The sequence below is a fragment of the Rhinoderma darwinii genome, chromosome 11, assembly GCF_050947455.1.
Source record: "Rhinoderma darwinii isolate aRhiDar2 chromosome 11, aRhiDar2.hap1, whole genome shotgun sequence".
NCBI lineage: Eukaryota > Metazoa > Chordata > Amphibia > Anura > Rhinodermatidae > Rhinoderma > Rhinoderma darwinii.
This window is the reverse complement of record NC_134697.1, coordinates 34,248,808-34,273,280: the sequence shown is the minus strand read 5'-3', so window position 1 is coordinate 34,273,280 and position 24,473 is coordinate 34,248,808. Positions and strand designations below refer to the sequence as shown.

General features: G+C 42.4%; 1 protein-coding gene across 1 annotated transcript in view; it reads left to right on the top strand.

Annotated features, from left to right (window-relative positions):
* The first annotated feature begins 6,556 nt into the window (after window positions 1–6,556).
* Window positions 6,557–24,473, top strand: part of KAZALD1 (Kazal type serine peptidase inhibitor domain 1) — a 32,781-nt gene continuing 14,864 nt past the window's right edge. Inside the window, exons 1-2 of the mRNA XM_075842409.1 lie at window positions 6,557–6,731; window positions 20,144–20,753. Of these exons, the coding sequence (XP_075698524.1) occupies window positions 20,252–20,753 (502 nt within the window). The 5' untranslated portion in view covers window positions 6,557–6,731; window positions 20,144–20,251. The remainder of the gene's footprint in view (window positions 6,732–20,143; window positions 20,754–24,473) is intronic.

Below are 24,473 nucleotides of genomic sequence, written 5' to 3'. Positions count from 1 at the left end.
GCATTTATAATGTGGTGACAGAGCCTCTTTAAGGAAATAATATGGGTGGTAGATGCATAATAGTATATTATCAAATAGCTCCAAAGTTAGAGAATTACTTTAAATTACTACCAGCTTCATAACGTTTGAGATTTCAGATGGCCGAATAGTATGTATGAGCTCAATGTTTTATAAGAGTTTTGAGGGATCCAGCTGTAAACAGATTGGACCCTCGAAGTGGAAACTGCCGACCACCGGTATTTTGACGTGTATGTTTTAGGGAGAACAAGGAGATTGTGCTCCTTAACTAAGCACCAATTCCTAATTAAGAATTTAGTATTTCAATAGAACATTTTAAATCAATAGATTTTTTATTGGGTTTTACAACAGTACATAACCAGATCTTGGTCCTAGGAACACGGACCCATATGAAAAGCAGTACACACATGTGATAGCATCATATAAAACACACATAATACATACACAAACATATAGCACCACAGCATTTCAATATAATAACATAAAATAAGAGGGACACGTTGTAGTTAATGGTTCATTGAACTGTAAAGAAAAATGTATTTCTGTGCCGGCTGCTATCTACTATCTCCTCCAGTTACTTTACAAAAACAGACAATGAAACTTGGAATCCACATGAATCAGATCAGATTACTTTTTCTTTTAGAGTCTTACTTTTTACATACACAGAGAGGAACACGAGTATTTAGTTATGAAATGCTTGGTTTATTTTTTCTGTTTTTCTAAGCAGTCCCTTGTCTTACTGAATGTTTGCCTAATAAATGACATCATAAATACCTCCCAGTATGGAGTGAGGAGATGTATGGTCACCAGTCTCCAGTCGCCTCAACGCGACCATAAATATGCCATTTAATACCTTAAAACGTGCGTTATTTGTAAAACATTGTGCTTTTAGGGAACCTCAATAAGAGCGATGAATGGAGCCTTGTCAACTCCGGGGACATGCAGTTTATTTATGTATACTTTTAGTTAACTAGAAAGGTTCCCTAGTTGACAATACCGATTATATTTAATAACACCCATAAACAACCGCTGTGCTATTAACGGGTAACTAGAGCCTGAGCTAAATGTCCATGAACTGCCTATTATATCCATCTACCGCCTTTTTGTACCCTATTGCATACATTTGTTGGGCACCAGTCTCATGAAGGTAGGGGAATAGAGTACAAATTGGGGCCTATACATTTACACTTATGTGAAATGAAGATCCAATGGAGATCCAATGGAGTTACTATTAGGTAGTGGGATGGTGAGTTTGAGCCCCTTATTGTCCTGGGACCCTGACAGCAGTACCACCTACACTGCTGCGATGGCAGCCCAATAAGAAGAAGAAGGCTGGATAATGAGGGACAAAACTAGATCATGGATTTCTTAGTAGGCGGTAGTGAGTAGTGAGGCAAACAACTTTTTCTACTCGCTGAAGTTCTTTTTGAAAAAACGTAAAAGGGATATTCCCAAGGTTAATATTTATCACCTATCCACAGCCACAGGAAAAGCGATAAATGTCTGATCGCTGGGGGCCCCACCAATCACTAGAACAGGGGTCCTGAACCGCCCATTGGTTCCTCTTCACTGCACGATCACAGTGAGGAGAAGCCTAAATGGTGCAGTAGTCAACCATGCACCAGCCACTCCATTCAAAGTCTATGAGACTGATGGAGACAGCTGAGTACAGCGCTTAGCGATTTCCTTCAGCCCCATAGACATTGTATGGAGCAGCTGGCGCATGCTTGACTGCTGCTCTTCACTGCGGAGGGTCACTTGAACGGGTTTCCTGTTCAAGTGATTGGTGGGGGGTCCGAGTACAGGCATTTATCACCTATCCAATGGATAAGTGATAAATGTTCATCTTGGGAATTCCCTCTTAGGCCAAGTTCACACTTCCGTCATCTTCCATTTAGCTCTCTTCCGTTTTTTTTTCACGGAAGCAAAAGTGTAGTCTGCAGCCTTTTGCTTCAGTGAAAAAAATGGAAATCTAGCAATCGGAGGCAAACGGAATACAACTGAAACAAAAGAATTACCATTGAAATCAATGGTAATTCAAACGGAAGCGATGCTTTCCTTTCAAGCTGTCGGTCATCTCCTCCTCTGACGGAAGAGAGCTAAACGGAAGATGACGGTAGTGTGAACTTGAGGCCGGATTAACATGAGCGTGTGCGTTTTGCATGCGCAAAAGGCACTTAACAGCTCCATGTGTCATCACCATATGATGCGCGGCTGCGTGCTTTTCTTGCAGCCGCCATCATTATGACACTCTGTTTGGATGTTTGTAAATAGAAAAGCACGTGGTGCTTTTCACATTTTGGAGTGCTGCAAGATTTCTACTTTTATATACTGCTTTGTCCTTGGATCTGGACGACTTGCTTGGCACCTATACACTTGTTTCTAGTTAGTGCTGCTGCTTTCTATTGCTATATATATATATATATTTATATATATATATATATATATATATACACACACACACATACACACACCCATTATATACACACACACACACACACACACACACACACACACACACACACACACACACACTATTATATCATTCCATAATACCTTATAAGATTCCCTACTAAACTGTCAGTAGGCCGGCAACATTGATGACAGTCACCAAACATCTATAATCCAAAGGAGCATAGTTTTTTTTTTTCCATGCATGCCAATTGAGTTAGGATTTATTTTGGAGTTCAGCAGTACTCTCAACAAGATTGCAAACATTGTAAAGGTACATGCTCTAGAAAAATATCTTGAGCCCCCCTCACCTTAAATGCATGTGTTATTGAGATCACTAATCCCTTTGACAGCTGTTAATGGCGATCAAGCGTGATCTGACAGTCAGTGTGTGGGCACCATGGTGACATGGTGGTAAAACACTCTAGGGGTTATTGTTTTGTTCTTTCCTTGAAGCAACATGTGCTCGCAGTTTATTCTTCCTTTGTTTGCTTGATGTTCTCTAAAGAGTATGTTTTTGATCCACAATCCAAAAACAGGCCAACTAGTGTCTAACATCCATGAAAGCTGGCCCTGGTCTGTGAATGTCTGATGTAGGGACTTTAGATTGTAAACTGTGCTGGTATAGTAAGCTTTGGGAAGGAATACATTTTTTATATTCTGTCCCACTTTGGGAAGGACAGTCCTTCCTTTTGACCCAAGTCCCTCAGTCTGCTTTTATTGTCCCACTTTTTGATCTGGGAAATAGATTTGCATTAAGAAACTTACTATATTGTTCCAGAAACTACCTGTCTGGTTCCTAAATGTATGTTAGACCCCAACTTGTATATTATTTCATCATTTGGTGCCATTAGGATCTTATAGTTTTCTATTTATAGATGATTTTTGAGCTAATATTTAAATAAAAAAATATATTCAACCGTATAGATATGCAAAACCAAAAAAAAAATTGATCCAAAATAAACCATAAAGGCATGTTCAGATGTGGCAGATTTCCTGTAGGTTTGCGGTGTGGATACCGAATACCAAATTTACAGTACAATACAAGTTGACAGTGTTTTTGAAAACCCATCCACATGTAGCAGAAAAAAATCTGCAGTGAAAGCAGAGCTAAATCTGCATATTTTCTTCCAGAATTTGACACAGATCCGTTATGGATTTACAGCGAAATTTGAGGAGAAAACTGCAGCGGAAATTGTCCGCGACGTCTGAACATGCCCTTGGTGTCCCTCATTGGCCGTCCAAAAAGTTAGGAGATATGCAACAATGTATCACGTGATCCCTTTCTACAATACAGAATAATCATGAGGAACTCCTGAGAGCAGGGGGAGAAGCAACATTTGCTTGTTGCACCCACTAGTTTGGGGTATTTACAGCATCTTGAAGTTTCCTTTAAATCATCGGCTATAACGTTGGTATTTTCGGTCAATTGATTTTATTCTGAAGTTGAGCACTGAATGGTGTGTGCACATTCCATAATACACTATATAAAACCCACTATGCCCTAAGGGCGGGTTCACACATGGCGGAATTTCACTTAAATTCCGCTGCGGACACTCCGCAGCGTTAATCCGCAGCGGAGCCGTTTCTCCATTGACTTTCACTTTAATTTAGCAGTGTTCGTTTACACGATGCGTACAATTCCGCTGCGGAGCATAGGCTGCGGAGCGGAATTTGGTGTCCGCAGCATGCTCTGTCTGTTGCGGAGCAGTGGCGGACTGGTTGCGGACTCATGGCGGAATTTCTCCATTGACTTCAATGGAGAGTCAAAATTCTGCAATGAAGTCCGCAGATCTTATGTGTGCTGCGGAGCGTATTGTTTTTACTACCATGACATTTCTTCATTCTGGCTGGACCTATGTATTTCTAGGTCTACAGCCAGACTGAGGAAGTCAATGGGGCTCCCGTAATGACGGGAGCGTTGCTAGGAGACGTCTGTAAATAGTCACTGTCCAGGGTGCTGAAAGAGTTAAGCGATCGGCAGTAACTGTTTCTGCACCCGGGACAGTGACTACAGATCTCAATATACATGTATCTGTAAAAAAAAATATAAGTTCATACTTACCGAGAACTCCCTGCGTCTGTCTCCAGTCCGGCCTCCCAGGATGACGTTTCAGTGTAAGTGACGGCTGCAGCCAATCACAGGCCAAGCACAGGCTGCAGCGGTCACATGGACTGGAGCGTCATCCAGGGAGGTCGGGCCGGATGCCGAAAGAGGGACGCGTCACCAAGACAACGGGCGGTAAGTATGAATTTCTTTGACTTTCACTAGGGAAAGTGCTGTCCCTTCTCTCTATCCTGCACTGAATAGGGAGAAGAGAAGCACTTTTCCTGCAGTCCGCAGCGGCCAGTCCGCATCAATTTTCTGCACATTTTGTGCAGATCCGCTGCAGAATCTGCAACGCAGATTCTGTGCGGCATTGATGCGGACAGTTGCGGAGGAATTCCGCCATGTGTGGTCATGCCCTTAGAGTATGGTCAGCAGATTTGCGAAGGTTGGAATGACATATATACATATATATATATATTTTTATATCTGCTGTATATCTGCAGTCATAGGTGTTCTTGCACCTGCGTATTTTGTATCATTTAGTTGGAATGTGCTGTTCAATTTTTGTTGTGTTTATGGTATCCATATATGTGGGGTTAGTGACTGCCTTTCAACTTGTTGTTCTTGCACTCCTCCCATTCTGCCCTGGGTGATTTTAATCAGTTCAATGCTGGATCCTACCATCCCCAGGTATATATGTAGGCTTAGTCCCAGTTCTGGGTGTATGTGCAGCGTAGGTTCCCACCTTACAGAGGTCGCCTTGTCGTGGCAGGTGGGCTAACACTTTTTGATCAAAATGTGCACTAAGAACCTCCCTATTTGTAAGTAGATTTAGCTTTAGTGCATATCTATTTATATTTAGTGGTTTAGGTGGCATTAGTGTTGCAGGGTGCTGTCACCATTTTTTTATATCTGCTACATATATATATATATATATATATATATATATATATATATATATATATACACATACACAGTGTATACTATTTTTATTAAAGTAACACAGACATTTTTCAATCAATTCATGACAGCTGTCATACTGTCTCTGCTCAAGGTCAAGTTGTGAGAGATACAATATGAAAGGTCTTAGGGGCTAGAGGGGCTTAGCTACAGAGGGTGCAGTGGTAGCAGTCACACCCGAGCTCTGGTGCCCGAGGGGGTCTACAGCCATCAGCATTGTAAATGTATATGGCCGATCACGCCATGCACGTTTATTTTTAACCAGCAATGACTTAAAAATTCCAACCAGACAGATCTTATTTTTGGCAGACAGTTTGCCGTTGGCCACGGTGAATGATTCTCAGCCGAAATAGTCAAATCGGCCATTTTGGCCGAATTATCTTATGTGTATGGCCAGCTTTACAGATTTTTCCAGGTACTTTAAGTTATGCCTCTGTACATCTCTTCTCTTTATCTATGACCTTTAGGCCCCGTTCACATCACGTGTATGTGAGGCGGATTTTGGTGCATTTTACACGATGAAATACGCAATAAAAAACAAACTTCACATGCAAATCAATAGGAAAGCACCACATTAGTACGTACAATGCAGGTTTTTATTAACGAAAGTGTATTTAAAAAAAAAACAAAAACGCGTCAGGTCAATTCTTTGGTGCGTAAAACGCACCTAAAATGTGCCAAATTTTCACATAGTCACAGGGAGTCCTAATTACGCACACACACAAAAACGCACAGAAACCTTGCAAAAAAAAAAGACCACGCCAAAGACGCCTGTATTTTAAAAAGCGCAAGCGTATTTGACACATTTACACGTCTTATTCTTTGAGCGCCGTGTGCACATACCCTTACTGATTTCACACCTAGCAGTACCGGCAAGAGGTAAGACCTACATCAATCCACTTTTTACTGGTAATATGAGGAAATACGGATCCAAGATCCCTCCTGTATAGAAGGAGCGGTGGAGGGAAACACCAGCACTGAGATCTGAACAGTGGTCTGTGGGTAGGGGGATGGGTCTGGGAGGAATCACATTTCAGTTTGACATCACTACTTCTCATTCAAACAGGAGACAGTATAAAGGCTATTGGAAAAGCAGTCGCACACTGCAGAGGTTGTAACCCTTAACACATCAGTGGTAAAACAAATTCCTACTGACTGATCCCCAGCACCTCCTAACACACAGGGCACTGCTGCCAGACCAGCACCCACATCCAGTTGCCAGCTGTGCCTTCCTGGAGAGGCTGTGCAGCAGGTAAGGGCGCTCACTCTTTTCTCTCATAGTCATCACTGAGCTGCTTCTATGCAACTTTTGTATCATTTCTACATGAAATGCTATCTTAGTAATTTTTTCTTTTATCCTCTTTGTAGTCATCCTATTGTATGCATTGATGATTTAATTTAAATGTTCTGTCATATTGAAGAATAGAATTCTTATTTGCTCATATAAAGTACCATTTACAGTGACGTTACGGTATTGTAAGTCTGAAACACTCAGAATAATTGTATTAATTGTATGCATTTCATTTAATCAATTTCTTACGGTTTATAACAAAATAATATTGTACATTGCGGTTTCTTACTTGACAGATATGTATGTAATATATACAGGACAATATTCGATACTTTAATATTGTTTATACATATGGAGCAGAGTGGAGTTTGTGAGGTTTAGTTGAGTGTTTCATTTGACAACTACTCATCAGGATTTGCAGCAGCAGCAATGCAGAATGAATGCAGAGAGAAATAACATATTTAGCTCTGCTATATCTATCTATTTCTATATGTGCCCAAACGTTGCAATATAGAGTATACTGAAATGCAGTCCTGTCTTGGGGAACCATGGTTAAAGGGGAGAGGGAAAGAGAGAAGGTACAAACTTATATATGTAGTTTATGAACATGATATGAAAATATAGCTAAGAGTACATTATATTCATATAGTCTCTCTGTATTAAGCTGCCTTCACACACACACACACACACACACACACACACACACACACACACACACACACACACATATATATTTATGTTATAATTGACATTGCACATTTATGAGACCCTTGGTTCTGTTGGGAATATGGGAAGCAGTGGTACAGCAATTCTTGTTATGATGCGGCAGCACGTATCTGTAGTGTCTAGAAAACATGTAAACCTGGATATAATTGTATTTTATGGGAGAAAGGTTTATTTTTGTGGAAGAATGAAGACTGCTCCACTGTAGCTGTAAAGTTCCTGTGCTCTGTGATCTTGATGTAATCCAGAAGAATGTAAAAGAATACTTCACTTTAAATCAGTTCTCCGAACCAAATAAAATCTGTTTTACTGGAAAATCCTGCTGTATAGGAAACAGTCTTAATTTATTGAGATGTATAAGATTAAAGTACCCTCCCCTTTGGAGTAATTTCATGGGATTTTCCAAACATTTATGGCACTTTAATTAAATGTCCGATTGGAAGAGGTGTGCCCATCCATAGTCCCATAGATGCCAACATTGGGGGTGACCATTCCTTGTTTCTATGGGAGAGGTGGCCTCACTCTTCACTATAGCCTATTTGAATTAGCTTTTTTTTATGTAGACAGACATTACTGGAGAGTGACTGTGCACGGGGGGGGGGGGGGGGGGTAACCCCACCGACGGAAATGGGGTACTAGACTGGTCTCATGATCAGTATCAGTGTGGTTCCCTGCGGGCAGACTCACGGTGATTGCATACAGATCAGTAAACCATACATGTTTCAGTAGACAAAATGTAATTATTTTTTTTATTGGGGAATTGCATTATGAGTTTGGTCTCATGCACATAACCCTCTTACAGTAACCCTATGAAGTGAAGGAACTTTTTGGGTCCACTCAGGCTCCAGGTACAAACCATGCAACCCCTATAGTTGCTCTGGAGAAAAAAAAACGGTATGCTAGACAACATAACACCACACTGCAAATGAATCCTAACAAAGCAGCCCTGTCCGTGTGCTATGGATGAGCCAGCTATATATTATATAATACTATTTTAGGCTTTTTATATTGTAGTAGATAAGAGGATTCAAACATGAGTGGCTTTTTCTTTCCAAGCCCTTAGACACGTTCCTCTGTTTTGATACAGTATGATCAATTAAAACCAGACTTGCAGAGTTTCCGGAGTACGCTGCCAATCACGTCACATGTTGGAAGTTTAGTACTTTAAATGCATCATGTGGTCATTTCATTTTTTATTCTTGGAAAAATAGTTTTCAAGTTTAAGGCAAAGAAACGATTGTTCTGTATTAGTCAATTAAAATCTAAAATCTTGCACTTTTTATCAATAAACTTTTCTTTGGTTTACTTTAGACTGTACTTTATAAAATACATATACTGTACTATTCCAAGTATTTACTGGTTCCACGTCATATACGCAAAAGGCAGACTGACAAGAGAGGCCACCTTGACTAATCCTGTGCTCAGGTTCCTCTGAGACAAATGCCAAACTCAGCACACTGCAGGCTAAATCAACTGGAAATTGTACCTGAAGGATGCCAATGAGCAGAGAAGCCAGTCAGCCCATTTTCATTCTTTAATTTGTAAACACTGCTTTGGTTTTCTGTGGACACTGCAGCCAAGTATAAAAATAGGCTTCATCTTTTTTATATGTGTTGCAGTCTAGCAGTGTGCAGTTTTACATGCAGTGTTTATTTACAAAAGACGACCAGGTACGTAGCTATGAAGGCTGGTGGCTCATGTGCCCCAAGTGTCTAAAGACGTAGCTGTGGAGACTGGTGGTGCATGTACCCCAAGTGTCCAAGGATGTAGCTGTGAAGGCTGGCGGCACTTGTGCCCCAAGTGTCCAGGGACGTAGCTGTGGAGGCTATTCGAGCTTGTGCTCCAAGTGTCCAGTGACATAGTGATGAAGGCTGGCAGTGCATGTGCCCCAAGTATCTATGGACGTAGCTGTGGAGGCTGGTGGCGCAGATGCCCCAAGAGTCCAGGGATGTAGCTGGAAAGGCTGGCGGCGCATGTGCCCCGAATGTTTAGAGGCATTGCTGTGAGGCTGGCAGGGCATGTGCCCCAGGTGCGGTGTACCAGGGAGGTACAGGAAGCCACTTAACTTTGCCAATGGAATTTAAATACAGGGCTGGGAACTGAATATTTCTCCAGCATAGTTACAGCTCTGCGCCCTTCCATAACTCTATGGCAATGTCCGTAGAGATTAAAATATGTATCACATCCATAGAGTAGACTTATGGACAAGAGAATGTAAAGAAACACAAAAGGACTTTATTGATATGGTTAGAGAATAACCTCCTTGTAAAGGCCCTTTTACAAGGGCCATTGATTGGGCAAATGAGCGATTATATTCAGTGCATTCAGGAAGTCTTTAGACCCTTTCACATTTTGTTATGTTAAGGCCTTGTGCTAAAATAAAAGAAACATTTTCCCCATTATTCTGCACTCAATAGCCCATAATGACAAAGCGAAAAACAGAATGTTAGAAATTTTTGCAAATTTATAAAAAATGAAAAACTCTAAATTCGCATGGACATAAGTATTCAGACCCTTTGCTATGACACTTGAAATTTTGCTCTGGGGGCCACCCATAGCTCTAGGTCATCTTTGAAATGTTTCTACACCTTGATTGGTGTCCACATGTGGTAAATTCATTTGATTGGACATCATTTGGAAAGACACACCCCTGTCTATATAAGGTCTCACAGCTGACTATGCATATCCAAGCAAAAACCAAGCCATGAGGAGGAACGAGCTGCCTGTAGAGCACAAAGACAAGGTTGTGTAGAGGCACAGATCTGGAGCAGGGTACAAAAAAAATTCTGCACTGAAAGTTCCCAAGAGCACAGTGGAATCCATAATTCTTAAATTAAAGAAGTTTGGAACAACCAGGACTCTTCCTAGGGATGGCTGCCTCACAAAACTAAGGAATTAGAGAAGAGCCTCGGTAAGAGAGTTGACCAAGAACCCTATGGTCACATTGGCTAAGTTACAAATAACCTGTGTCCAGATTGGAGAAACTTCCAGAGGGTCAACCATCACTGCAGCACTCCACCAATTTTGGCTTTATGGCAGAGTTGCCAGAAAGAAGCCTCTCCTCAGTAAAAGACACATGAAAGCCCGCCTGGAGTTTGAAAAAAAAAAAAAAAGCACCTAAAGGACTCTCAGACAGTGAGAAACAAGATTCTGTGGTCTGATGAAACCAAGATTGAACTTTTTAGCCTGAATTCTAAGCGTCATGTCTGGAGGAAACCAGGGCACTGTTCATTACCAGTCCAATACCATCCCTACAGTGAAGCATGGTGGTGGCAGCATCATGCTGTGGGGGTGTTTTTCAGAGGTTGGGACAGGGAGACTGGTCAGGGTTGAGGGAAAGATGAATGGAGCAAAGTAAAGAGATATTCTTAATGAAAACCTGATCCAGAGTGCTCTGGACCTCAGACTGGGCCGAAGGTTCACCTTCCAACAAGAAAATGACCCTAAGCACACAGCCAAGACAACACAGGAGTGGTTGAGGGACAACTCTGTGAATGTCCTTGAGTGGCCCAGCCAGAGTCCTGACTTGAACCCAATCGAACATCTCCTGAAATGACGGTCCACCGACGGTCCCCATCCAAACTGACAGAGCTTGAGAGGATCTGCAGAGAAGAATGGCAGAAAATCCCTAAATCCAGGTGTGTAAACCTTGTGGCATCATACCCAAGAAGACTGGAGGCTGTTATCGCTGCCAAAGATGCTTCAACTAAGTACTGAATAAAGGGTCTGAATACTTATGTCAATGCAATATTTTAGTTTTTCCTTTTCAATAAATTAGCAAAGAACTAACATTCTGTTTTCATTCTGTTATAATGGAGTATGGAGTGCAGAATGATTGGGAAGAACTTGAATTTCTTTTATTTTAGCACAAGTCCTCAACATAACAAAATGTGAAAAAAGTGAAAGGGTCTGAAGAGTTTCTGAATGCATTGCAAATGCTCGTTCCCAATCATTACCCTGCATAAAGAGGGCAGCTATTATATTAACCGATAAACAAGCAAACGCTAGTCGGCAGCACATCTTCCTGTGTAAACAGGGACATGTGCTGCCGACATAATGCAAATGCATAGGGATGAACAATCGTAATAATGATCGTTCATCCGCATAAATTACTGATCGTTGCTCCACGAGACCTGAGTAAACGAGTGCCAATGAGTGCACTGTATTGTCGATCGATGCTTGAGGCCCTTTTACATGGGCCAATTATTGGGCAAACGCTCGTTCATAGAACGCTAATTTACAACAAGATTTGTTTGTTGGGGGGGATACATCTCCTCTTTAGCTATACATGGAATTGTTCGAAATTCACAATGCACAGTCATTCGGACTGATGAGGGTATGTTCACACGTAGCAGATTTGTTGCAGACAGCTAAACGAGTTTTGTAAATGATGCAGAAAAAACCCCATTCAAATGTATAGAATTAAAATTTTCTGCAACAAATCTGCCGTGTGTGAACATACACTTAAAGGGTTCTACCAAGTTCACTGCTATCTGGAGTGATTATATATAACCACCATTAAGGGCATGGCCCCACTTGGCGGTTTTCCTCCGCAGCTGTCCGCATCAATGCCGCACAGAATCTGCGTTGCAGATTCTGCGGCGGATCTGCCCAAAATGTGCAGTAAATTGATGCGGACTAGCTGCTGCGTACTGCGGTAAAAGTGCTTCCCTTCTCTCTATCAGTGCAGGATAGAGAGAAGGGACAGCCCTTTCCCTAGTGAAAGTAAAATAATTTCATACGCACCGGCCGTTGTCTTGGTGACGCGTCCCTCTTTCAACATCCAGCCCGACCTCCCTGGATGACGCGGCAGTCCATGTGACCGCTGCAGCCTGTGATTGGCTGCAGCCGTCACTTAGACTGAAACGTCATCCTGGGAAGCCGTTCTGGAGACAGAAGCAGGGAGTTCTCGGTAAGTATGAACTTCTATTTTTTTTACAGGTTGCTGTATATTGGGATCGGTAGTCACTGTCCAGGGTGCAGAAACAGTTACTGCCGATCGCTTAACTCTTTCAGCACCCTGGACAGTGACTATTTACTGACGTCTCCTAGCAACGCTCCCATAATTACGGGAGCCCCATTGACTTCCTCAGTCTGGCTGTAGACCTAGAAATACATAGGTCCAGCCAGAATGAAGAAATGTCATGTCAAAAAAGCAAGACGCATCCGCAGCAGACATAACATGTGCATGACAGCTGCGGACTTCATTGCGGAATTTAGAATCTCCATTGAAGTCAATGGAGAACTTCCGCAATGAGTCCGCAACCAGTCCGCAACTGGTCCGCAACATCCATTGTATGCTGCGGACACCAAATTCCGCACCGCAGCCTATGCTCCGCAGCGGAATTTTCAGCCACGTCTAAACAAAGCCTACTAAAAAGAAGTGGAAGGCAATGGAGAAACGGCTCCGCTGCGGATTAACGCTGCGGAGTGTCCGCAGCGGAATTCAAGAGCAATTCCGCCACGTGGGGCTTTGCCCTTAGTGTACCATTCTCTGAGCATCATAGACGGTATAAGTACAGAGCTATTTTACAGAAGCAATTAAATGAAGATTATACCGCCAATAAAATTAAATTTATCTGGCATTAACTTCATGAAAACTGAAGGGTTATGAAGCAGTTGAGATTTTAAATGGACATCAAGAAAACAATTGCAAATACTTTTAAGTATTAAGATTCCTCCAGAAAAACTGTCCATATGTCTAATGGAAATCGTGTGGAGCGCAGGAATGTTAATGTATCTGAAAGATGGAGCAGTTGCACATAGCAACCAATCAGATTCCAGCTCTCAGTTTTTAGAGGGCAATGGAGAATAAAAGCAGTGACATGATTGGTTATCACCAACTGCTCCATTTTTCCCTTGCACTAGTTTCAATAAATATCCTCCCATATTGTAGCGGCATTCTACAAATATATTCATATACTGTAAACGTATCTAGCAGCCTTCCATAGCCGATATTGAGATTACCACGTCGTTCCTGCTAAGTAACATTTGAACTTGGTCTTCAATGGCTCATTTCTATGATACGATTAATGGCCATTGTGATAAAAAGGTAGATTCTTTAATAAACCACATACATCATAAGATTTAGAATTATTTAAAAAAAAACTTATGGCTCATTGCATAACAAATCCACTTTCCATGATGACCGTTTTCTTCAAAATTATTTAATATACTCATGGCCAAAATGGCTGAATGTAGAAATCTATCAGTACATGACCATGTTATATGCATGGAGGGGTAATAATACAAGTCTTTTGATCCGTTACAATATCGGGACATTTCCAGGTGGCTTTAGAACAAAAGTAAGGCCCTATGCACACAAACGTGCTTTTGCGGCCGCAATTCCCCCGAAAATCCACGGGAGAATTGTGGCCACATTCATTTCAATGGGCCCATGCACACGTCCGTGGTTTCCACGGTTCGTGCATGGCCCAGGAGCCTGGACCGCAGAAAGAACGGACATGCCTTATTACGCCTGTGTCCAGGCTCATAAAAAATAATGGCTGCAGCCATGTGCATGGCCAGCGATTTGCATGCGGCTCGCGGGTGACACTCCGCTGCCGTCCGACCCGAAAATCACGGCTGTGCACATGGCTACGGTCGTGTGCATGAGGCCTAAGGATGGATTCCTCCTAAAGATGGACACTCAGAAGGCATGCACCCCCACTGGGAGGCCCATATTGCATAGGTGCTATGAGAAATGCATGGGTGCTAGATACGTATCATTGTTTGGATATTTTGGCATGGAACTGTTTAGTTAGGATATTTTGGTGCTTCAAGGTTTTGCTGTCAGGTTCTGAAATTTCTAGTTATACAACATGCAAGATATTTTTAAATGACCTATACGATGATTTATCAAGATTTCATTATAAACGGATTTAGATACATATACTATAATAAGCAAAATGTACAGCAGCGGGAAGCAATGTGGTTTTAACACTACTTATAGACATGTTTATGATATTTCCAGCTTTTGGACTGTTGTTATAGGAACTGAAGGCAGTTTAATGGTTAAAGGCTTGTATAAGACCAGATTCACACAAGTAAGAATAGAGCGGCTGGATTCCGATGAAGGTCATGAAGGTCATGGCCTTAACTGACTCCAATTGTCGGAGGTTATATGACGGCGTCCAGCAGTCAGATAAGTTCTGTGCACATTGTTCTTTCCAGGATACGCACTGTTGTAGCAACCACATATTTCTTTTTTTTACTTTTCCATTCAAAATACTTGCCAATATACTTGGCTTATTGAACAAGTTTCAATAGTTACATTTTATTGTGGTTTACAAAGGAAAACCCAAAAATGGTGCTTTAGGTTTGGACAGGTTATATAAAAATACAACTTTTTTTAGTAAATTTTTTATGAACTTGTGTGACATTCTGGTTCTAAACCTGATCAGGAATGCAATTTTTAATAGCCTAAAAGAGCAACTCCCAACTTTTTTACAATGGGGAAACTCTTACAACTATCCCATATCTACTGTGAAAGTGACAACTCTTGTTTTAGCGGTCTTCTGGGGCACCCCTAACAAGGTCCTAAGAAACTGCATTGTGCCACTGAACCCTAGTTGGGAAATACTGGCCTAAGGCTAGGATTACACACAGTTTTGCTGCAGTTTTTAGCTTAGTTTTTTGAGCCAAACACAAAAGTAGACACAAAAGAAAGGAGATGCATCAGTCTTTTCTTTATACTTTTCGTTCCATTAAGATCCACTACAAGCTTAGGCTCAAAAAACTGCATCAAATCAGTGTGTGTGACCCTGGCTATAGTGACTTCTTCCTTACCCATGGAATGAACAGATTTTCCCAGGGTACTAATTTGCTATGAACATGCTGCCTTATGAATTGCATTTGTTTACTGCTATATTATTTCTGCAACCTCCTATCATGCTTTATATAAAAAGAAGACTTTATAATATGCAAAAACTGTCATCTATCTAGCTCACACTGTATGGGTACATTGAACATTTGAAACTTTCTGCTGAATGTATGCCCCAGACATATACAACTGTATTGGCAAATGGAGAATTTCATAGTGTATAAACCAAACATAGTGCCCAAACGCAATGTCAACCCAATCTAAGATATTGGAACCCTCTGACAAGAATTTTTACTGCTTTTTAAGATAAGAGGACAGAAAATGACCTTTTGGATCAGCAAGGGCTTTGAGGACAGGCAATCCTGAACTCATAGAACGGGATCCGATATCATCCTTGATCTTAATATACAACTCCTGCATAGCGCCTTGTTGCTGCACGTAGACCCCCTACACATTTTTTTCAGACAAAACGGAGACTGGATCTAAAAAATAAAATGTATAAAACTTTTCTTTACTTCTCGTCTCTTTAGGATCTGATTGCGGTTAAGCTGAAACAAATGTATCATGCCTACATGTCACAATCCCGCTGTGTGATGCAGGGCTATTGTTTATTTTTCTACGGTTAGTAGACGGAGAGCGTGTTTTCACAGACTTTGTATTTAATGATAATTGGCTCCAGGGGATCCCTAGGGAGATTCAATAAAGTTCTTAACTGGAACTCCATGTTCAAATCCCTCCAGCCATAAAAGTTTACCACCTTATCTTATGTAGATACTTTACAGTGAGGGGCTACTGGTAAAGTATTTTTTAGGGCTTTAACAAATACATTATGTGGGCCTATAACATGAAGAAGGGGGTAATTTGTTTAAATGGACTTCCTCTTGCCCCAGAAAAAGATTACAAACATCGGAGGTGAACTGTTTAAAAGTATATTTGAGTGTGTCTGTCCAGGCGCATATTTGCAAAAATTCCCATATGATTCATTTAAATTTGTATTGCAAATATTTTTGGCTTTAGTGAGCATACACCTAAGGCCTTATTCACACAGCCGTGTTCAGTCCATGATATACGGACCATATATCGGCCATAGTTATCAATGATGCTAGGAGTCCTTGCCTCCCCGCGGGAATACCGTCCCGTACTGTAATCATGTTTTCAGTATGGGACAGTATTCCCATGGGGAGGCAGGGACTCCTAGCATCATAGATAACTATGATGCTAGGAGTCCGACTCCCTAAACTGTGGTCGGTCCGGGAAATACGGACGATATATGGTCCGTATATCATGGACTGAACATGGCTGTGTGAATAAGGCCTAAGACTTACATTCATTTGCAACTGGGACAATTTTTCCAATAACAAAAAAAATTCTGCACAAAGACACTTTTTATACATGTGCCCCTCTAACTGAAGCGATCGTTGTGGGCAAATGGCGAATTGTAAAATCTACGCTACTGCACCGTTAGTTTAGGTTATAGAAATGTTCAACTATCTCTGAAAAGGTTAGAGCACTTCACAGACCATGGACTTCCCGGTCTCCCTTAAAATCGATAGAGCATATGAAAGCCAATATAATATAAAAAGCCTAATTGATAGGTCATAAAAGTAATATTTTGTGGAGGATCATGTTAAACTATTTGGTGTAATAAAATACAGATGACTGTCACTTCAAGGGCATTCTCATATATACAGACGAGACTTCTCTACGAGGAGAGGATTATCTCCAGTGCCAGATCCAATGTCATGGGCAATAAATAATTGAAAAAGACAAATGTCACATAGTAACTGTACTCGGATTCCTACAATAGTTATTGGAGAACAAATGTCTGTTCAAGTAGCTCAGTGGAATTTAGACCTGAGACTTGGCATGTATATTAAGTGAAGAAGCACCAGACTATTTTAGGCATACTTCTATGGGTATATAGTTAATTTATGTCTAACAGTAGTACTGACCAAAGACTAAATATAGTATAGGAATCTATTATAAAATATATGATTCATTGACCAGCATATTATCCATACTGTATATCCATAGTATAGATTAATTACATTCTTCATTGCATCAAGTGAGAAAACTGTACACCATACGTACATAGAGTCTTTATCAAGCTGAATTTTACACCAGGCCCTGGTTCTTCGGTATATCTGAGTAGTAGATATTTGGGGAGTTTCCTAAGTGAGAGCATGCGATATAGTGGTCAGTACTGTTTATCTTTAAATCTCAATATTGAGTTCTTATTATTGTGTTCTACATTTCCAATACATAGTAATTGTAGACCACACTGATGTTAATATATGTAGCACTACAGTTTAATATTGGTTAGGAAATTGGTCCATAACTGGGGGGCATAACCTCTTCTGGTGTAAGGGCCACATTGTCAGATTGTAGCACTCCCAAGGGCCACAGTAAAACTTAAAAGGTTATTCCCATCTTACACATATATGGTATATTGACAGTATAGTCCCATAAATGTCGGATAGGTAAGGGTTCTGCTTACAGGACTCTCACCAATTAGGAGAATGGGGGGTCCCCTAATCTTCTACTCGGGAGTCTAGAGATGGGGAGTCTGGAGTTCTGAAGCGACCAGACTTTTATGGTATATTATGTGGCTATGACATGAATGTCTACGAGTTCACACGAAGGATACGCTGTGTACTTTTATGCAGCGTACCCGCCTTGTATGAACATAACCTTAAAAGGCACAATCTGGGTTAAACTCATGCACTGCATTATACCGGGTGCAAGGCAGTACCACATGGGTAAATCGGGGGAGGGGCTTTGCATAGCATGTTAAAATCGATTACCCAATTCTTCTTTCCTGATACATTTGCTGTAAGGGGAAAGTCGGGAAACCCCATTACAAATAGGATCATCGGGTAATACTGCCAAAATCAACAGCTTCAACCGACTTATCTAATGGCCAGCTTAGGCCTCATGCACACTTCCATCACCGTTTTATTGGCCGTTTTTGATGGATCCGTGTGTCCGTTTTTGTTTCCGTGTGCACTCAGTTTTCGTTCCGTGTTTCCGTTTTACACGGACGTTGTGCTTCCGTTTGGCTTCCGTTTTTCCGTTTAAAAAACGGAAGGTAAACTTCATTTGAACTTGTAACATGTCCCAGGAAACACCCATAGACAGGTTACAAGAAGTTTTTGGTGCTGTTTTCTGTAGCTTTCAGAGCATAGAGAACAGTTTGAGATGACTCTGCTTGGCTTGCTTTGGATTTTTGGAGTGAAATGTGTGCATTTACTTACTTAATTTGTGGCGCTGGGCACTAGTTCCCTGCTGCCATCTGTGCGTCAAATGCTCCTTGGCAAGTTCCTCCCACGCGGCGTCCTTTTTATAGCGGTCGTGGTAGCATTCTGCCCGCGTATCCCACAGTTCTGGGTGATCATGCACCAATGCTATGAGTCTCTCCACGTCCATCTTCAGGAATGAATGTGTGCTGTAGTCTGTGAGTCTGTGAACTTTGGCTCACCCAGCCATTGCTATGGCAACGGATCCATCAAAAACGGACGGCACACAGAAGCCATCCGTTTTTTTGACTAACCCATTGACTTCTATGGGCCACACGGTCACTGAATCACTGACCAAAGTAGGACATGCTCTATTTTTGACGGAACGGAACAACGGATCCGTTTAAATAACTGAAGTGTGCATGGGCCCATTGAAATGAATGGGTTCAGGGTGCTATCAGTGACAAAAACGGATAGCACCCTGAAGGAAAAGACTGAAGTGGGCATGGACATTATTAGGGTATGGGCACACACAAAACAAAAAACGTCTGAAAATACGGAGCGGTTTTCAAGGGAAAACAGCTCCTGATTTTCAGACGTTTTTTTAATCAATGTCGCGTTTTTTGTGGCGTTTTTAGAGCTGTATTTCTATAGAGTATATGAAAAACGGCTCCAAAAACAGCTGAAGAAGTGACATGCACTTCTTTTTCGCGGCCGCTTTTATACGCGGCCGTTTTTAAAAAAAACGGCCCGTCAGAACAGAACGCCGTTTTCCCATTGAAATCAATGGGCAGATGTTTGGAGGCGTTCTGCTTCCGATTTGTCGGCTGTTTACGGCCCGAAGAATGGCCGAAAATAAGCCGTGTGAACATACCCTTATGGCTCCATGCAGTAGCCGCATCTTTAGAGAAGAAAACCAGATCAAATCCAATTATGTGTAATTGGGTAAGCATTTACCAAAGTCTTTTTTGGAAAAGTTTTTTCTGATTACACATGGTGGGATCTGACCTTGTCTTCATCTCTAACTATATATACAGTTTATGTAAGAAACCATAATACAACAGTGTGGAAGCACCCTTAGATGGGGCAAGACAAGTCATGTCTTCTACAAAAGAGAGGTCCCCATGTCCTAAAAGTACATTCTGTGGCATCAAAATATGAATTATTTTTCACAAGTCCACAAGTGATCTATTTAGGTTGTCACCACATTGACCAATGTCATTTGACCATTCCCACCTTGGGACAGATTAACATTTTAATGGCTTATTAGAAATTACAAAAACATGAGATTTAATAGATCAGTCTTGGGTTTGACTTACTGTCCATTAATGGGAATGTACCACAAAGAATGTCCCATAAGAAAAGTTTTCTGTCCTATAAAGCGTTAAAAATTGTGTGTGTACTGTGGTGGTGGTAATTTGCTATTCCTCAGTAGTTATCTCTTGCTACTGTTTGACCAAATATATTTCCTAGACAACTGCTCTGACGTCTCATTATCTGGTAGAGTATCTGCATAGCTGAATTTAGATGAAATGATATAGAAAAGCTGCTCTTGTAACAGGAAATCAAAAAAACATTTCTCTTCTCCTCAGATTCCCTCAGCCAGAAGTCGGAATTATTGATAGCAGAAATGCAGAACATCAAGTAGTGAACCAGCCAGTAATGGAAATTAGCTGCGCAGTCCTGGACAACTCGTGAAAATGTATAGATGTGCCACGTGGACCTGCCCTGAACTCTTCCTCTTGTTGTTATACCTCAGTTATCTCCAATTATGCCCAGGCTTGGCAATACCCAACGCCCCTGACTATCTACAACGTGGGTGGCAGAGGTTACTAGAAGAAGGGGAGAGCTGCACCGATTGTAGGCCAGAAGAATGTCCTACACCAAGAGGATGTCTTGCTGGAGTTGTACGGGACACTTGCGATTGCTGCTTGGAATGTGCCAATTTGGAAGGGCAAATATGTGATTTGGACAACACTAACCACTTCTATGGAAAATGTGGAGATAACTTGGAATGCCAGTTGGATATGGGGGACCTAAGTCATGGGGAGGTGCCAGAACCTCAGTGTGTCTGCTTATCTAACACAGCTGTGTGTGGATCTGATAGCAAGACCTATGCCCAGCTGTGCAAATTTAAGGAAATGGCCAATGCACGGCCAGGGAGAAATCTTACAATTGTTCATGAGGGGCCATGTGAATCAGGTACAGTAAACTTTGTCACGACAACAACAGTTTGTATCTTTTAGTGTTCCACTTAGTCAACAAACAGCAAAGGGAAGCTCAATTGCCCGTTCAATTCCAAGTATCATGTTCTCAGTTTGTTCAGACATACTGAGCCTGGTGTTTACTACACAAAGACCAATTAACCTAAAAGTTATCCGTCATCAGTTTGGCCAGACTGATATAAATAACAACATGAATAATTTATATTGCACATGAATAAATTAAAAACCTAGTATAACATAAAAGTGTTGACTAGTGATGTCACTCTAGTGATGTCACTTCTGTAGTGTTTCTTTGTAAGTAGTGATGTCAATTATGTAAATTCATAAGAAGGTTCTTAATATAAGATATAATTTAAAACAACCTCGATGTACAGATCATCTGACATGCCAAATTAGTTCAAATAAAAAATTGTGTGTAAGTAATAGTAATATCCATGTAATGTGAATCACAATGGTACTAAAGATTACCTCAGAGGTAGTGACCTTAAGGCCATGTCCAGACGTGGCAGAATTTTTCCGCTGCAAATGTTGGTGCAGATTCGGGGCAATTACGCAACAAATCTGCACCAACATTTGCATATTTGACAGGTAATTCAGATGTTGCAGATATCACAGATTTCAGTTTTTGCATTGCAAAGGCTGAAATCTTCAGTGAAATTCTGCTGCTTCTCCGCAACATAATGTGCATGCTGCAGAGAGAAAATTCTGCACCGCAGCCTGATTTCCGCAGTTATTTTCTGCAACGTCTGAACTACGTTTCCTAAAAATGTATAGAAACAAATGTAAAAAACGGCTGCTGCAGAATTCCACTGCGGACTGTCCACAGCGGAATTCAACAGCAATTCTGCCACGTCTGAATGTGCCCTAATTATCTCTATGGTTGGAACTTGATCGTGGTTTCTAGTATCATTATATTGGGCAATAAGGTCTTTTTTTCCAATAATATTTTTGCTATTTAAGGTGAATCTATATCAAGTATAAGCACCAAACATGCATATTCCTTCCTATACCAACACCAATGTAGGTTTTATGTTGAACCATAAGTTTTTAAAGCTTAGTCATTGTGTAATGCTTGTCAATCAAATGTGTAAAAATTCCTCACCATTTTTAACATCTCTGTTTGCTGTCAGTGAATGAAAACATCCAGAGGATGAAAATCTCATACAAATGTATAAAGTTGTATCCAGTGTAGACAATTCTATCCAGGAGCGTAACTAGGAAAGACTGGGCCCCATAGCAAACTTTTGACTGGGGCCCCCCCTCCCCTGGGTATCACATAACCCCCCCTTGTAGATAGTGCCTCCCTATAGATTCCGCCACACAGCGCCCCCTATAGATAGCACCATACAGCCCCCTGTAGATAACATCATACAGCCCCCCTGTAGATATCGTTATACAGGCCTCTTGTAGATAACGCCATACAGCCCTCTCCCTGCAGATAACGCCATACAGCCCTCCCCCTGTAGATAACGCCATACAGCCCTCCCCCTGTAGATAACGCCATACAGCACTCCCTCTGTAGATAACGCCATACAACCCTCCCCTGTAGATAACGCCATACAGCCCTCCCCTGTAGATAACGCCATACAACCCTCCCCTGTAGATAACGCCATACAGCACTCCCTCTGTAGATAACGCCATACAACCCTACCCTGTAGATAACGCCATACAGCCCTCCCCCTGTAGATAACGCCATACAGCCCTCCTGTAGAGTACGCCATACAGCCCCCCTGTAGATAACGCCATACAACCTCCCCTATAGATAACGCCATACAGTCACCCCCCTGTAGATAACGTCATACAGCCCTCCCCGGTAGATAACGCCATACAGCCCCCTCTGTAGATAACGCCATACAGCCCTCCCCCTGTAGATAACGCCATACAGCCCTCCCCCTGTAGATTACGCCATACAGCCCCCCTGTAGATAACGCCATACAACCTCCCTTATAGATAACGCCATACAGCACTCCATCTGTAGATAACGCCATACAACCCTCCCCTGTAGATAACGCCATACAGCCCTCCCCCTGTAGATAACGCCATACAGCCCTCCTGTAGAGTACGCCATACAGCCCCCCTGTAGATAACGCCATACAACCTCCCCTATAGATAACGCCATACAGTCACCCCCCTGTAGAGAACGCCATACAGCCCTCCCCCTGTAGATAACGCCAGACAGCCCCCCCTGTAGATAACGCCATACAGCCCTCCCCCTGTAGATAACGTCATACAGCCCTCCCCGGTAGATAACGCCATACAGCCCCCTCTGTAGATAACGCCATACAGCCCTCCCCCTGTAGATAACGCCATACAGCCCTCCCCCTGTAGATAACGCCATACAGCCCTCCCCTGTAGATAACGCCATACAACCCTCCCCTGTAGATAACGCCATACAGCCCTCCCCCTGTAGATAACGCCATACAGCCCTCCGCCTGTAGATAACGCCATACAGCCCTCCTGTAGAGTACGCCATACAGCCCTCCCCTGTAGATAACGCCAGACAGCCCCCTGTAGATAATGCCATACAACCCCCCTATAGATAACACCATACAGTCCTCCCCCTGTAGAGAACGCCATACAGCCCTCCCCCTGTAGATAACGGCAGACAGCCCCCCTGTAGATAACGCCATACAGCACCCCTGTAGATAACGCCATACAGCCCCCCTGTAGATAACGCCATACAGCCCTCCCCCTGTAGATGCCATACAGCCCTCCCCCTGTAGATAATGCCATACAGCCCTCCCCCTGTAGATAACGCCATACAGCCCTCCCCCTGTAGATAACACCATACAGCCCTCCCCCTGTATATAACGCCAGACAGCCCCCTATAGATAACACCATACAGCCCTCCCCTTTAGATAACGCCATATAGCCCCCCTGTAGATAACGCCATACAGCCCTCCCCCTGTAGATAACGCCATACAGCCCTCCCACTGTAGATAACGCCATACAGCCCCCTGTAGATAACGCCATACAGCCCTCCCTAGTAGATAACGCCATACAGCCCTCCCCCTCTAGATAACGTCATACAGCCCCTGTAGATAACGCCATACAGCCCTCCCCCTGTACATAGCGCCATACAGCCCTCCCCATGTAGATAATGCCATACAGCCCCCCCTGTAGATAATTCCATACAGCCCCCCTGTAGATAACGCCATACAGCCCCCTGTAGATAATGCCATACAGCCCTCCCCTGTAGATAACGCCATACAGCCCTCCCCTGTAGATAACGCCATGCAGCCCTCCCCCTGTAGATGACGCCATACAGCCCCCCTGTAGATAACGCCATACAGCACTCCCCCTGTAGATAACGCCATACAGCCCTCCCCTGTAGATAACGTCATACAGCCCCAAACCCCCCCTATAGATAATGCCATACAGCCCTAAACCCCCCCTGTAGGTAACGCCATGCAGCCCCCAACCCCCCACAAAAAAAAACGGCCTATAGTTTGACCTACAAAAGACATGCATCCCCTATCCACAGGATAGGGGATACATGTGTAATTGCTAGCAGTGATAAGGAAAACGGGGGACCGAAAGTCCCCCGAAGTTCTTCCATGACAAAACTCGGACTTCCGGGGTCTGCGCAGTTCAATAAAAATGAAAGGAGCGCTGGTCACGCATGTGCACAAGCGCGACCGGTGCACAATTCATTTCTATGGAGCTGTCGACAGACGGAAGTCCGAGGTCTGTCATG